General features: G+C 39.9%; 2 protein-coding genes across 2 annotated transcripts in view; both read right to left on the bottom strand.

The window, feature by feature from the left end:
- LIX1L (Lix1 homolog (chicken) like) overlaps nucleotides 1-16,529 on the bottom strand; it is a 19,100-nt gene that overhangs the window by 2,118 nt on the left and 453 nt on the right. Inside the window, exons 2-4 of the mRNA XM_008579383.1 lie at nucleotides 16,345-16,529; nucleotides 7,577-7,740; nucleotides 4,234-4,374 (exon numbers count right to left, since the gene is read on the bottom strand). The exon at nucleotides 16,345-16,529 is cut by the window's right edge and continues 9 nt beyond it. Coding sequence (XP_008577605.1) covers nucleotides 4,234-4,374; nucleotides 7,577-7,740; nucleotides 16,345-16,529 — 490 coding nt within the window. The remainder of the gene's footprint in view (nucleotides 1-4,233; nucleotides 4,375-7,576; nucleotides 7,741-16,344) is intronic.
- Nucleotides 7,676-16,529, bottom strand: part of ANKRD34A (ankyrin repeat domain 34A) — a 14,148-nt gene continuing 5,294 nt past the window's right edge. Inside the window, exon 3 of the mRNA XM_008579385.1 lies at nucleotides 7,676-7,740. Coding sequence (XP_008577607.1) covers nucleotides 7,738-7,740 — 3 coding nt within the window. The 3' untranslated portion in view covers nucleotides 7,676-7,737. The remainder of the gene's footprint in view (nucleotides 7,741-16,529) is intronic.

Raw genomic sequence — 16,529 nt, 5'->3', positions numbered from 1 at the left:
GGAAAAAAAAAATTTTTTTTAAAGGGATATATGTTGACTAAAAACTCCAATCATATAAAATATAGGTGCATTATTGTATTGGACCTGGTATCCAGTTACATAATCCAAATTCATTATAGTACTGGCTATGGCTTGATGCCATTTGGTGATGGTGCCATTTTGGTGTTAAAAAAATACTTATACCCACATATATGTTAGACTATAAAAAGTGTTAATAAAGACTATACCATACCATTATCAAGAATCTCTGGGAGTAGAATTATGCAAAACTATATATATATTTTTTTAATTGAGGTATGTTACAATAAGAAGCACAGATCTTAAGGGTTCAGTTAGATGTGTTGCCAAGTGCATATACCCATGTAACTACCAGCTACAACAAAATGTAAACCATTTCCACCACTCCCGAAAGTTTGGGAAGGTATAACTTTCAACAAATTATACACTTCTATGCTGTTTGAATATAGGTCATGTAATTACAGTTGGCACTTGAACAACTCAGGGGGTAGGGGTGCCAACACCCCCTCCGCCCCTGTGCAGTCAAAAATCCAAGTGTAACTTTTGACTTCCTGAAAGCTCAACTAATAGCCTATAGTTGACCAGAAGCCTTACTGATAACATAAACAGTCAAGTAACACATATTTTTGTATGTTATATGTATCATATGCTGTATTCTTACAATAAACTAGGGAAAAGAAAATGTTATTAAAATCATAAGAAGGGCCAGCCCGTTGCTCACTTGGGAGAGTGTGGTGCTGACAACACCAAGTCAAGGGTTAAAATCCCCTTACCAGTCATGTTTAAAAAAAAAAGAAAAAGAAAAAAAGAAACTCATAAGAAAGAGAAAACAGTGAGATCACTTTTTACTGAGATATACAAATTAGTGCAGAAATGAACTGCTCACCCGAGATGATTAGCCACATGAGGCATTTTAAAGGGATACTCACAATACTTGAGCTCACAATAGCAACAGGAGGTGGCTACAAAATTATTACAGTAGAGGGCTGGCCCGTGGCTCACTCGGGAGAGTGCAGTGCTGATAATACCAAGGCCGTGGGTTCGGATCCTATATAGGGATGGCCGGGTTGGCTCACTGGCTGAGCGTGGTGCTGACAACACCAAGTCAAGGGTTAAGATCCCCTTACCGGTCATCTTTAAAAAAAAAAAAAAAAATTAAAAAAAAATTATTACAGTAGTACAGTATATACTACAGTTAATTTTATGCAGTTATGATTTAATACTGCATCTTTATGTTTGTTTACATTTCTCTTGAATGCAGATGGTGCCATGTACATCTGTGTTTGTGTAGGTACATTTTGATAAATTTTAACTTTTTATAGTAGACTTACCTATATTTTATAGTAGTAAATAATAAAATAGACTAGTATCTACATATATTTTATGCTTCATGACATACTAACTTTTTCTTAATTTTTTCGGTATTTCTAGACTACATGGTTTGTCTGTGAGTTTTTTCACGTTGTCACAAATCTCCAAAATAATTTTCAACATATTTATTGAAAAAAATCTGCATATAAGTGGATCCACACAGTCTAAACCTGTGTTTTTCAAGGGTCAACTGTAGTTTGTGGTGAAGCAAGGATCATAAAATTTTAATTTAGAGGTGAAAAGCTGGAGGGGCTATAAATGGGAGGAAAGAAAAAGGTAATCTTCAAAATTAGGCTTTAGGGCTCTGAGGCAAGCAATCATTTCATTTTTGCCTGTAATTGTTCTATATGATACCTTATTCAGTGCTTCCCAAACTTTTCCATGACATGGAAATAATGATCATATCTGTACAGCCAACTCCTCTGGAGAATGGGGATTCCATTGGGAAATTAATGAGAAATCCATTAAATTCTCAATTTGGGGGCCGGCAAATAGTGTCATGGGAATAATAATAGTTCACATTTCTTAAACACTTTGTAGTAAACACTGCTGGTGACTTACCCAACATCTCTTTCCTTCTTCCTTACTATAGAACCTTAATCTTGTTTAGTGACTACCCATCTGTCATGTGCCTTAGGAGAGAATATTTTTATCCCAACTTCAGAGAGTAACTCCTAATCCCCTTTACCAGTAATTTGTTTTATTTATTTATTTATTATTATTATTTTTTTTTTTTAAAGATGACCGGTAAGGGGATCTTAACCCTTGACTTGGTGTTGTCAGCCCCATGCTCACCCAGTGAGCTAACCAGCCATCCCTATATGGTATGCGAACCCGTGGCCATGGTGTTATCAGCACCACACTCTCTCGAGTGAGCCACAGGCCTGCCCTGCCAGTAATTTGTTTTAAGATGGGAATTCTGGCCATGGGGAAGTTGAAGGGAGGTCTTCTGGGAGCCTTCTGGGAAAGCCTTCCTTGCTATCAATTAGAGACACTAGAAAAGATGGTCTCCTTCTGTCTCCGGATGTAATGATGTCTGTATTTAAAGTCTGGAATTCTGTAGCCATCTCATACTTTGAGGGGAGCCAGCCCAAGGATAAAGCCAATATCTAGAGGATGGCCAAGTGCATAGTTGGAAAGAATCTAGACCGGCAGATGATGACATTCTTGATCCATGGAATCAGCCAGCCCTGAAATTTGTCCTACTTTTGGACTTCCTGTCATGTTAGATAAAAAATTTCCTTCCTTTATTTATTTCCTCAGGTCAATTTAAAGTGAGATTTTCTATTACTTGCATCCACAGTCACCTGAAGAGCTAACATATACTAAGTGCTTAGATATATTCTCTCTTTTATACAATAACCCTGTGATAAATAAAATTGTTATCCTATTTTGAAGATGAGGAAACTATGACTTAATGAAGTAATTTGCTCAAAGCTAGTTACATAGCAAATAAAATCATACTTTCAATACAATGAATTCAGAGCCCATGCTCATAACTACAGCACATCCTGCTTTCTATAATCCAAACTAATGTTTCATTTTATGATACTATAAGGTGACTTAAGAGTGGCAAATGTACTTTCCTAATTTTAATTGGCTTTGATTAATATAAAAATGTTTTTATTCCTTGCAGATGCTATTGATTGGGGCAAAGAATAATGGGAGAAGAATAGATGGGTCCTAAGTAACAAAGGAAAGCCAGCTTATGATTTAAAGCATTCAACAGCTAATCCACAAAGAAGATAACTGAAGCAGTTTAGTATATGTAATTACATCTTAACTAAATGCAAAGAGAACAGAAACAAAAAATTGGTCCGATTTATCACCCTATCAACGAATTTGTGGAAAGGAAGAAGGCAGTGTTAATTTCTAAGATGTACCTCTAAGCTAAGTCTGCTTGGTTTTTAGTCTTGACTCTACCACTTCCTAGCTGTATCACTTTAGGCAGAACTTCACCTCTGTGTTTTTAGTCTCATCTGTAAAATAGGGGTAATAATAGTACTTATACCTCATAGGATTATTGTGATGATCAAATGAGATAAAATATACATATAAATCCCCTACAGTAGTCCTTGGCACAAGGTAAATAGTCAGGATTAGCTATGGTTATTGTTATTATCATCATCATTTGAAAGAATAGATGTTCTTTTTAGAGAGAATAAATAAATTATCCTCTCCATTCCTAAAAAGGAAAAAAGATGAAACACTGTATTATAAAGGGGTTCTTCATTAATAAGATGAAGTAATTGAGGCAGGAGACAGGTGACAATAAAAACAGTCACGTAAGGAAAGAACAGTAAGGGACTGAGGTCTTTTTTTTTTTTTAAAGATGACTGGTAAGGGGATCTTAACCCTTGACTTGGTGTTGTCAGCACCACGCTCAGCCAGTGAGCAAACCAGCCATCCCTATATGGATCTGAACCCGTGGCCTTGGTGTTATCAGCACCACACTCTCCCGAGTGAGCCACAGGCTGGCCCCCAAGGACTGAGGTTTTATAATGCTGTTTCTTCTTGAACTAAGATTGGGAAAAGCAAGATTCATGCTAAATTTTCATTATAGAATAGCTCTGTTCCACAAATCCTGAATTAAAAGTTTTTAGACACCAAAGAGATACAATGAAAGAGACAAAACAAAAAATATAAACACAGATAAAGTATTAGAGACAGACATATGGAGCATGTGTCACAAAAGATTGACAGAGAATAAGTACAAAGAACAGAGATTTGGACAGGAAAGAAAACAAGAATTCATGTTCTGTTTCCCAGTTATTTACAAGACTTCCCAACCAAGCCAGTTCTCCCATCCCCCACTCTCCTTCCTTCCAACTCCAAGTAACTTACATTGAAAGATGCTAGGGCCTCAGAGACACTCTTCTCAATGAATTCATCAGTGATTCTTCGAGAAGGATGTTCATTAAACACAGAGTTCATTAGCGCAATCTTTGCAGCACTCCTCCGGGCCTCAGCTTTTGTGGGACAAAACTAGGCAGGGGAGAAAGAATGAATATGTGCATCTGAGAGAGGAAGGAACAGTGGGAGGTAAACACTTGAGACAGAAGACACTTGGACATACTTTGGATGTCAGTTGTGTCAATACATTCTTCATTGTTTTTATTGTTAAATGGTTGGGATGTTTGGAAACATAATTTTTATTGAACATCCTGAAGTCATTAAGGAACTGAAGATGGCTGCAGTTCATAACAAACTGAATGCAGAATGAGGAAGGCTACTGAAGACTTCAACATATAATCACTGGACATGAAAAATACACCTGTTTAAACTGTCAACAGAGTTAATTACTCAAAAGCCAGATTTCCGGCCAGCCTTGGTAGAAATCTGTTCCTTGTTTTCTTATTCTGTGGACAGGCAAGGTTTTTTGGGTTCCTCTAGACAACCCAAGATTAGAACAAAACTGTGTCTAGGCTGCTTCTGCAGAGGAGGCCTTTAGACTCTATCAGAAGTACCCATATGGAATTCTTGGACTTCACTTTTAGCTGTGAGCAGGCATTTCCCTCAATAATGTAGTAAGCCAAAAGAGCTATCCCTGAGGAAGGTCTAAGTATGAAGAAGAAATCTGTAGTCTTTTTTGTTTGTTTTTTTCCCAGTGGAAACAAGGAGAAGAGGAGTGGCTAGGGGAAGAAAAGCTGACCTGAGGAAAGCAAGAAAAAATTAAAAATTATTTCATGTTTTTATATTGTATTTGACATACGCATCATGAACAAGTCTGATTTTCAGAGGAGCGCCGCCACGCTTCCCAAGCGGCGCACTATCCAGTGCGCCACCGGGCCGGCCCCATTTTCAGAAGTTTAAATCATTCAACTTCAGATCCCTAGCCACCATTTTATTCCTTTATAATTCATCTTTATTGGCTGCGTCAAAGGCCTCTGTGCCCCTGTCATTTATGATTAAGATTAGAGAAAAGGAAGAAAGTGATGTTGCAGTTTTAAAAAGTAGACCAGGATATGTTCATTACTTAACCATCCTTACTATCAATAATTCCTAATTTCCTTTAGCTGGCAGTTTTCTCTGACACAGCATGTGGAGCTTGGTACATTAACCCTAAGTTTTCTTTTTCAGTTTCTCTGTTTCTGCTTCTCTATTACTAGCCTGCTGCCTACTCTACTTTATAATGCTGTTTCTGAAAAAGTTACCTGTGAAGAAAACCACTAGGAGAAATTTTACCTGACAAAGTAGATATAAAAGGTATAAGCTAAAAGAGCCCAAGATAGAGAATTCTGCATATTCAGAAAATAACAGAAATCACATTACTATAATGGTTCAGTTATGGGCATCATCATCAAAATTTCAAATTGTTATTTAACAATGTGATGAGATGGGAAGAAGATGGAAAGATTTTATTCTCTATGAAGAGAAAGCATAAACACTAGCTGTCTTGGACATATATTTACTTCTTTGAAATGGCTGAGGAAAAAAATTTAGTTACCTGTTTTGAAATGAAGTTTTCTTTGAACAGTTTCTGTTCAAGGCATGAACTGAGCTACAATGGCACTCATTCATGCAACAGATGTATTAAGTGCCTACTGTGTGCTGGGCACTGAGTTGGGTGGTAGGGATTTAATACTATATTAGTCTGTTTCTGTTGCTTATAATAGAATACCTGAAACTGGGTAATTTATGGAGAAACAAAATTTATTTCTTACAGTTTTGGAGCCTGGGAAGTCCAAAGTCCAGGGAACACATCTGGTGAGGGCTGCCTTCTGTTATGAGGCAGGATGTCACATGGTGAGAATGAGCTGAGCAAGACATCCTCACTTGCTCTCCTTTTTTTTTTTTTAATAAGATGACTGGTAAGGGGAGCTTAACCCTTGGCTTGGTGTTGTCAGCACCACACTCAGCCAGTGAGTGAACCAGCCATCCCTATATAGGATCCGAACCTATGGTCTTGGTGTTATCAGCACTGCACTCTCCTGAGAGAACCACAGGCCTGCCCACTTGCTCTCCTTTTAAAGCCATCAGAACTATACCCATTACTCCACGAATGGATCAATCCATTCAGGAGGCACAGTCCTTACAATCCAATCACCTCTTAAAGGCTCCACCTTTCAATTACCATAACAGGACTTCCCACCCTCTTAACACTGTTACAATGGAGATGAAATTTCAAATGAGTTTTGGGGGAGATTCAATCCACAGCAAATACCAAACAAGAAAGAAGACAGACAGGATCTCTGCCTCCATGAAGCACAGTCCACTTTAGAGAGACGATCAATCAATTATGATATATTGTAATTAGTGACATGATAGGGGAAGTTCAAGTCACTATAGCAGGGGTTTTAACTTTGCCCTAAGGGTTATACAAACCATATGGAAAACAAAACAAAGGTATCTATTGTCTTCTTTAAATTCCTACTTACCATGGAGCCAGCCACCAAAAACATAAAAATAAAATAAGATAAATTTCTATTCAGACTTTAAGCTGACATTTCAGAAAGCTGCCTTCCTGTCTGCAATATAAAAAATCCATCTTTGACAATAATATTCACACTAGTCTATAATAATTTCTTACTACCCCTAATAGAAACCATTCTTTTCATCATCATAGGTCTTTCATATAATTGCAGAATGTTAGTAGTAGAAAAGACTTTAGAAATAATCGAACCTATCTCCTTCATGTTATAGATAGGGAAATGGAGGCCCAGAGAAGTTACCTGACATGTCCCACTGACAGTCATGGGAATGAGTAGTTGAATCTCCCAAATCTTGGATAAGTACTGTTTCCGCCATACATAGTGCCTTCCTCTTTGATCTCTTAGAGAACTCAAACATTGCTTTCTTTAGTAATTGCCTATGAAAAAGTACTGGAAGCAAGGAATATTGTTCTATATATCCTCAAGAAGGGATGGCAGGAAGTTGGAATGCAATAATAGAAGCCAGATGAGACCGTGGGTTGGGTGCTGGTAGTCTGATATACTGAGTAAGGGCATATTCACAACCGCTTAAATTCAAAATGGGTTTGAGTTTTTGCAGGCTGAGAGAAAAGCATGCAACTCTGGTTCTTTTGTGGTCAAAATGAGCCTCAGATACTTACCAGAATGATTTGCCCAGAATTGGTTTAGGTGCTCAGATGTGATTTCAGGTGGAGATTTAATGGCCATAGGGATGGAGAAAGTCCTTACTAGTACCTAAGCATTTAACTTTGCTACTGCAGACTCACAACTCTTACCTGGAAACTCCCAAAGCAACTTCCCCCAGGAAGGGTGACATAGCAGACATAAGGAGGGCTGTTGGAGGGAACCATCTCATAAACCACTAGAGCCCCATTCTTCAAGTCAGCCCCACGGGACTGCTTCATCTGCCAGAATTCCTGAAGTGCCTCCACCACATTCACTACAAAAAGAGAAGTAGTTAAGTTCAGCAGTGAGAATACCTCCAAGTGGTGCTGTACTTCAATATAGTACCTGTAATGTGTACCTTCATTAATAGTCTACCCCCTTAGTTCCCTACCTATCACCATTTAAAAGCACTTAAAAATTAATAAACAAAGGGCCGGCCCGTGGCTCACTCGGGAGAGTGCGGTGCTGATAACACCAAGGCCCCGGGTTCGGATCCCACATAGGGATGGCCGGTTTGCTCACTGGCTGAGCGTGGTGCTGACAACACCAAGTCAAGGGTTAAGATCCCCTTACCGGTCATCTTTTAAAAAAAAAAAATTAATAAACAAAGATTATGATTAAGTTAATTTGCACAGGAAGATCAGAATACACCTGCTCTCCTTCTCTACCTCTCTAGTTCACATTTTGATTAGCCCTAGACACCAAAGGAGAATAACTTAAATATTGGAAGCAGAATTTCAAAAGTCAGCAGACCATTATCACCCAGGAAGATCAGAATACACCTGCTCTCCTTCTCTACCTCTCTAGTTCACATTTTGATTAGCCTTAGACACCAAAGGAGAATAACTTAAATATTGGAAGCAGAATTTCAAAAGTCAGCAGACCATTATCACTGATGAAGTACAAGTAGATTATTCCACATTGGTCAGCTGACCAAGGAATGATAATAACGACCACAATAATAAGTGCTAACATTTATTGAACACTTACTTTATGTCAGGCATTTTCCTAAGTGTTTTACCCATTTAATCACCACAACCTTACGAGGCAGGTACTTTATTATCCCCATTTTACAGATGAGCAAAATGAGGCATAGAGAGATTACATAACTTGCCGAGGGTTACAACGCTAGAAAGTATTAGAGTAAGAATTCAAACTCAGGCAGTCTTGGTTCCAGGCTCAATGTTCTTAACCATTATGCAATACTGCTGCTCAAAGAAATATGGCCCTATTAGTCATTCTCAAGCCTGTGCTTCTAGTGAGCAAACCCATAGCCAGAATCCTTTTCCGTCCTAGACTACTATGTGTATTGTGTGTGTGTGTCTGCTTGTGTGAGTGTGAGAGAGAGACTTCGGAGGCTCTACTTGGGTATGAATGATTTTTGGAGGTACTGTATGCTGGGAGACACTCCTCCACAGATCTCTTGTGCTCCTTAACATCTTAATGGGTATGCCAAGATTGCCAAGCCCTGGCTGCTCTTTACTTGGGCCATTTCTCAGGACTGTGTTTGCAGCAAGAAACCTTAACGGATGAGGTGATGTCTCCCTCTGGGACGAAGAACAAGCTTGTGTACTGCTTGTTACAAAATGGCAGGTTCTCCAAGCTCAGTGTTCGTCTCTGGTGATGCACCCCATGGCCTGTGCAGGTATCCATCTAAGCCCTCTACATTGGACTTGGGAGGCAAGGGGAACTGATGCAAACAGGGTGTTCATGCTACTTGCTGTGCTATGAGGAATATAGTCCTTTGTCTCTGACCCAGAAGTCCCTTGACTTCTGTTAGCATCCATGAAACAGTAACTGGCTAACTTATTAGTTTGTAAAATCAAACTCCAGACCCGACACTGTATTCTAGAACACTTTCTTCCACCCCCTAATACTTGGGCTCAATCATTCCACAAATACTTAGTACCTACTCTGTGCTAGACTATGTGCTAGATGGTAGGCTACAATAGTGAGCAAAAACACATATGGTTCCTTTTCCTTATGCAGCCTACAGAGTAAAAAGGGAGAGAGATATTAACCAAATAATTTCAAACAAATGTAAAATTCCAACTGTGATAAGTGCTATAAAGGAGTGGTAGATGGTGTGAAATGCTGTAGGAGTATCTGATCTAGTTAAGGAAGTCAAAGAAATCTACCCTGAGGAGATAATATCTAAGCTCAGGTATGAGTAAGAATTCACTAGGCAAAAGATGAGAGAATAGTGCTCTGAACATAAGGAACAGCATGGTCAAAGGCGCTGTGACAACAGAGAGCACGGTGAATAAAGGGACTAAATGAAGGCCATTGTGGCTACAACAAAGTAAGGGGAAGTGTAATGCAAGACGAGGTTGCAAGAGGAGGCAGGGATCAAACCAAGTAGGGCATTTTAAGCTACTTTAGGGTATTGGCTTTATCCTACTGCAGTGGGAAGCAACTGAAAGATTTTATACAGAGTAAGGAATGAAATCAGTTTGCCTTTGGAAAAGATCACTTTGACTCTAGGGTTTCAAACATTTCAAATGGCTGTAACTAAAGCCTCATAGTAATAAATCATCATCACTCCAGTATCTTGCCACTCTCCCACTCTTAATTACAAGGACTCATTCATTCTTTCATATTGCATTAATTCAAGTCTGCCAGGAAGATACCAAAATGGGATAGACATGCAAGAGATTTATTGGGGAGGAAGTAGAAGGCAGATCACGGTGAAGTTCTGACATCTGAGGAAGTGAGGGAAGGAAGAGGGTTTGGATATGGGAGTCTGACTGCAGTGTAGTCCAAGAAAGGTTTAGCCAAGCCAGTAGGAAGTCCTCAAGTCAAAGTGATACCATATCTCACCAGGATGTGCCTGTGTTAATACCCCTACCATGCTCAGTCACTGGCTAGAACAGCAGTGTGTAGGATGTGAGGCCTCAGTGCAAATGTGGTGATGCACCCAGAGAGGGCAGCAGCTGAAGTTGTTAAGGAGTGTTCACTGCTGCAGGAAATCTGAACAGCATGTTTTCATGGCTGCCACACACACATTAAGCAAAAATTAAAGCACTTAATAGGTATGTGGCTCTATTTCTAGGCATTAGGGATGCAGAGAATAACACGTAGTGCCTGCCAGCAAGGTGTTCAAAATCTAGTGGCCAGTAATAATACTTATCTCCCCTGCTCTGCAAGTGAAACAAGCACCCCATGTACCAGCCGGAACTTGAAAAGCAGTATAAACTATTTTCTTATACCCTATATTTAACTGACTTTTTAGAATGTTCATTCTTCTGTTAAGAGACAACATGAAAAGGAAATTCTCTTTCCCACCCCTGGTTTTGGCAAGGGCTCTTCAAAGGTCATTACTGCCCAGAAAGCTTAGCCATCTTTGTTCTTTCCACTGAGACCTTTTTAGTCCCAGTTCCCCCTTCGAGATAATTTAGCACAATGAGCTGAGTGACAGCTCTCCCAAAATGCAAACAATAGGGAGACTATTGGAGTAAAGAAGGGGAGGAGACCACCATAATTGGGAAGGTCCTATTAAAAAGCATATGTCCATTCTATAGCCCCTTAAATCTCTCTTGGCACAAAGTATAGGACCATTTTTTAATGACTACTCAAAGCGAAAAGAAATGGGAAGTCATTTCAGAAATATGAGTATGAAGTGAGAAGTTGGGCAAAGTAGTGAAGAAAAACAATTAATTGTGATCTTCATTGAAAATGCTCATAGAATCATTAATTTTTAGAGTTAGAAGGAACTTTAGATATCAGCTAGTCCAACGACTTGCTCAAGGTCAAACAGCTGGGGCAGAGTGGAAGAAAAACAATTAATTGTGATCTTCATTGAAAATGCTCATAGAATCATTAATTTTTAGAGCTAGAAGGAACTTTAGATATCAGCTAGTCCAACGACTTGCTCAAGGTCAAACAGCTGGGGCAGAGTGTGGGCATGAATCTAGATACCTGATGCCAACAATGTTCTTTCCAATTTGGGAATCTTAACCCAGGGTCTGAGGTCCAGTCTATGGTTGAACTTCATGGAGGTTCACAAGCCCCCTAAAACTGTTAAGTAAAATGTGTGTGCATATGAGTATTTGTGCATGTGTTTGTGTACGTGTGTATGTAAGGGGGGTTGCCCATAGTTTTAAATCAGATTTTCAGTGAGAAACCATGGATATAATGGTTTACATAAGGATGGTTAAAGAACAGTGAGGTGGTAAAGTAGGAATGACTGAGACATACACATTTTTGTATGGGCAAAATATATTTTTGATACCTACAATTGCTTTCTGAAATTTACTGACAGATGCTGGGCTGAAAGAAACAAGAAAGACCAAGATAGTGAGGAATATTTAAGTGCTTATACCATGATGTTGAACAGTGAAGAGAATAATTTGGTTTTTGCCCTCAGGAGATAAAATATTAGATGAATATCTAAGTGAAATGAGAGGTACAAATTGTTTATCTGCCAGAATAAAAACATTAAAACAGTACATGAAGGGTTGACCAATTAGCTCAGTTTGTTAGAGAGTAGGGTTACTATACCCTTTACTGGCCAGCCACAAAAAACACATGAAACTACAGTTAAAATTTTATATCATAAGAATAAATATAATTTTGTGATGGGGGAGCAGGGATAAAGAGATAAAGATATCTAAATGATTAGATAATGAAATTGAGAGGTAAGTAAAAAGGTCCTCCCTGATCATACGGATGATGAGAATAGGCTGGCCCAGCTTAATTCACATTATTATGGAAGATAGGGAAGCTGGTTATCAATATTTCATCTGATATTTCCTATTTCAAATTTTAGAAGTTATCCTTGAATAGCCCATAGTGTACAGTCTCTTTGGAAGGGAGGGATTGCGAAGTAACAGTAACTTTGGGAGGGGACTATGGTAGGCTGAATAATGCCCCTACCAAGATGTTCAAGTCCTAATCCATGGAATCCATGAATGTTATACCTTATGTGGAAAAAACTTTGCAGATGTATTTAAGCTAAGGAATTTGAGATGGAGAGATTATCCTAGATTATCTAGGTGGGCCCTAAATGCAATGACAAGTGTCCTTAAAAGAGGGAGGCAGATTCTACAAAACACAGAAGAGGAGAAGGCATGGAGGCAGAGATTGGAGTGATGCAGTCACAAGCAAAGGAATGCCGGCAGCCACCAGAAGCTGAAGAAGCAAGGAATGGATTCTCCCCCAGAGCTTCTGTAGAGAGCATGGCCCTGCCAACACATTGATTTTGGCCCAGTGATACTTATTTCAGACTTCTGGCCTCCAGAACTCTGAGAAAATAAATATCTGTTGTTTTAAGCCATCAAATTTGTGATAATTTGTTACAGTAACCACAGGAAACTGATACAGGGACCAGTCCAACATTTCTAAAAATTGGAAATATTCAGATCACTTACAGGAAAAGAAGCTGTCTATGATTCTGAGGGAAACAAACAACCTGTCAGAAAAATACTACACAAGATTCATTTGTTCAATCTCGTGTAGTAGCTGGGCAAAATATCCAACCATGCAGCCATATTGTAACATAAAGAGAGAGTAATAATTCCAAACAAGAGGTTTGACATGAGAAGGGAACTATATGCCATATGGAAAAAAGGGGCAACAGAAAGGGTAATGCTAATAATAGGATATGCACAGTTTTAAAAGCATTTGCAAATGCATAACAGTAGCAACCACTCATTGCGTACTATGTGCTGTGTGCTTTACATTCATTTTCTCACCTAATCTACACAAAACTATCAAGATAGGTTTTATAATACCTATTTTACAAAAAGTAAACAAGTTAAGGAAAAGCCAGAAGTACCAGAACCAGGATTTAGAAACAGTGTTTGTTTGGCTCCAAAGCCAACCCTCTTTCTATTGTACTATCCTGCTTTATTATACCATTAATCCTCACATATGCTCTATAAGGTGGACTGTGAGCTCCATCCAGATAGAGACTAAATATCTGCCTGTTGGGCCGGCCCGTGGCTCACTCGGGAGAGTGTGGTGCTGATAACACCAAGGCCACGGGTTCGGATCCCATATAGGGATGGCCTGTTAGCTCAATGGGTGAGCATGGTGCTGTCAACACCAAGTCAAGGGTTAAGATCCCCTTACCGGTCATCTTTTTAAAAAAATAAATAAAAATAAATAAATAAATAAATAAATATCTGCCTGTTCACCACTGCATCTGGTGATCAATAAGTATTTGTTAAATTAATTAATGGAATAGATGAGGCACAGAGAGATTAAGCAATTTCTCCAAGGTCACATAGTCACTGTTTGACAACACCAGGTCCTCTGACTCCAAATCCAGTGCATTGTAAACTGATTAAGATCCTAAAGCATACTGAGCTATGTGTGTATGGGGGTGGGGGGGGCAGTAAATAAAGGACAAACAGGTGAAATAACAGAAGATTTTTTGTATAAATGCTGAGATCTTACATGAGTGAAGGTAAATCTCAAGACTATGACTGGAAAAGGTGAATTTGGAGCAGTCAGGAAGATAAAGGATGTGAATTGAAGATGATTCAGTAAAGGAAATGGTCTAGGCAAAGACCAAAGTAAATTGTATTCCGGGGAACAGAGCCATCCCCCAAATACCATGTCATTAGTCACAAGGGTATGTGGGTACATGCCAATGGCAGCTTTGCCTATTAATCGAAGCAGAATAAGTGATTCCATGTGGTGAACAATATCTGAGCCAAATCAGCAGAGATTCTGCTTGCCTGAAGCTGAACTATCTGCCAAACTCTCCTAAAGTACTGGCTGGACACCCAGACTGGAAATGAGAATCTCAAGAATAATGAGAAGGACTGTGATGGGAGGGAGGTTGGAGGAGAGAATCACCACAGAGTCTGAAGACTGACTGACTGCTCTTTGTCAGCACTATCCCCTTGTTCCCTCATCCTTTCTGAGGAAATGAAAAGGTTTTTTACAGGATACCCAGTTTATAAGCCAAACCAGAGAGAGGCTCTCCAGGTAACACAGACAAGAAAAAGGGTATACACCTCTATAATTTTAATAAATGTAAGTTTCCAAGAGGAAGCCTTCAGATTTAGGGTGACCACTCCTAGCTACTCCTATGCCCACAAGCAAAGACCTTCCCTTGATCTCAACATAAAGAGACCTGAAGCAGTAGGGTAGTAGCTAATGGCAGTTCCATCACATAGCCTTGTCTAGAAATTAAACTGGAAAAATAACTATATTTCCTCATGATGAACTTAAGAATCATATCCATTTGTATCCCTAGCACCTAACAGAGTGCCTGCCCCATAGTAGGAATTCAAATTGTATGAAAAACAAAGGGAACTCATGGGAAATGAATCATTAAGCACATAAACCAAAATGGATCTAAAAAAATCTGTTTTCATTGGAATCTTTGGGTTTACACCATCAGAGTGGGAGGGAAAAAAAAAAAACTGGGAGAAAATGACACTTTTTTTTGTTTGTTTTAAAGATGACCAGTAAGATGACTTAACCTTGACTTGGTGTTGTCAGCACTACAGTCTCCCAAGTGAGCCAACTGGCCATCCCTATATAGGGATCCGAACTCGTGGCCTTGGTGTTATCAACACCACACTCTCCCAAGTAAGCCATGGGCTGGCCCTGACTCCTTAAGGAAGTATGAACCAACAAATTTTAGATGATAATCTTATTTTTTAAATACTCATTTTGTGTCAATTGCAATATCTCAGTTAATCCATCATAACCTTTAAGGAAACTGAAGCTCAGTGAGGTTAAGTCCCATCCCCAAAGACATAGCTGGTAAGTGACAGAGATCTCTAAAGCCTGTGTCTGCTCTTTTCACTACACTTCCTGGCCCAAAGGTCATTATTGTCTATAGAGAAAACCCTGCAACCTTTCTCTGTGTTATTGTTAAACTAAAAAGTTAAAGGTATAGTCAATTCCAGGTCAAGCAGGACCTGGCCAAGCCATCGGAAGTGAGGTTGTCTTGGAAATTCCAGACTCAAATTCTATGTTCCACACCCTTTGATATATATTCCTTGTTACTTACACTATAAATCTGGAACTTGAAGTCAGACAGGAAATTGTACACTGGTTAAACAAAAACAACAAAGAAAATCCTTCTCACATCCCCCTTCTCAGAAATTAGGCATCTTTAAGACGAAGATTTCTAACCAAAGCAGGGTTTCTACCTGGCTCCTTTCCAAAGAATTTAACATTGGGAGAGCCAAGGCCTGGGATTTATCCTCAGTTCCTGGGCAAGGGCCAGGAAAACAGAGCCAGACCAGACAGGCCAGAGTTGTGAGCCTCCATACTGAAAAAGACACCAAAGTGAGGTACTAAGTCACAGGAAGCTGGTGTGAGCTCAGTGGTATGGGTCCTGATTTACAGGCATAATTATTATAAGTGACTTGTGGAGACACTACCTAATTCCCCAGCAAATCTGAAGTTGCACTGGAAATTTCAGAGTGAAGATACATAAGTAAAGCATTAAAAAGTCAAGGCTAAGGAAATGGAATAAGTTAACAGAGGAGTCCAGGAGTTGCTGAGATCACAGAGGAAAGATTGAGAGGGTATGGATGAGAAATGTCTTGGATCTGAGATAAAGGACAGAATCCCACACAATGGGGACTGGTTCTCAAATGTAGAGAGACATTAAGGCATTAAGCTAAGCTACAGGAGTTCCATTTCTAAAGGAGAAAAGGTTGGGAAGAAAAGAGCATTGTATCTGGAAAAAAGGGGCCCCTGGAGAATAACTCAATAAAGGGGTGGAGGTGGGAGGCTTGAACGTGTGAATGAGTGTGCACATCTGTGTGTGCCTGTATGTAGCCCATAAGGAAACTCCCCCAAAGGAAATGCATGTCAGGGCTCCACTCCAGGAAAAGCGATCCGGAGAACTGGGAGCACGACTCCCTTACAGAAGGTATCCCGCTGGAGGCCAGACCCTCAGACTCACCTCGGCCATAGCCCTGTGTGTGCTTGGCGAAGCTCCTTACCACGGCCTCCACGGCCTCCCGCAGCACCGCGGGGCTGCCGGCGGCGCCAGGGGGTAGGGGCAGCCCTGGGGCCCCCGACAAGAGCAGCGGCGGCGGTGGGGGTGCGGGGGGCGGAGGGGCTGGCGGGGGGCCCCCCGGGGGGGGG

Source organism: Galeopterus variegatus, unplaced genomic scaffold (genome assembly GCF_000696425.1).
Source record: "Galeopterus variegatus unplaced genomic scaffold, G_variegatus-3.0.2 Scaffold1873, whole genome shotgun sequence".
Lineage (NCBI taxonomy): Eukaryota > Metazoa > Chordata > Mammalia > Dermoptera > Cynocephalidae > Galeopterus > Galeopterus variegatus.
Note: the sequence above shows the minus strand (reverse complement) of the source record. Positions and strands in the feature narration are given on the sequence as shown.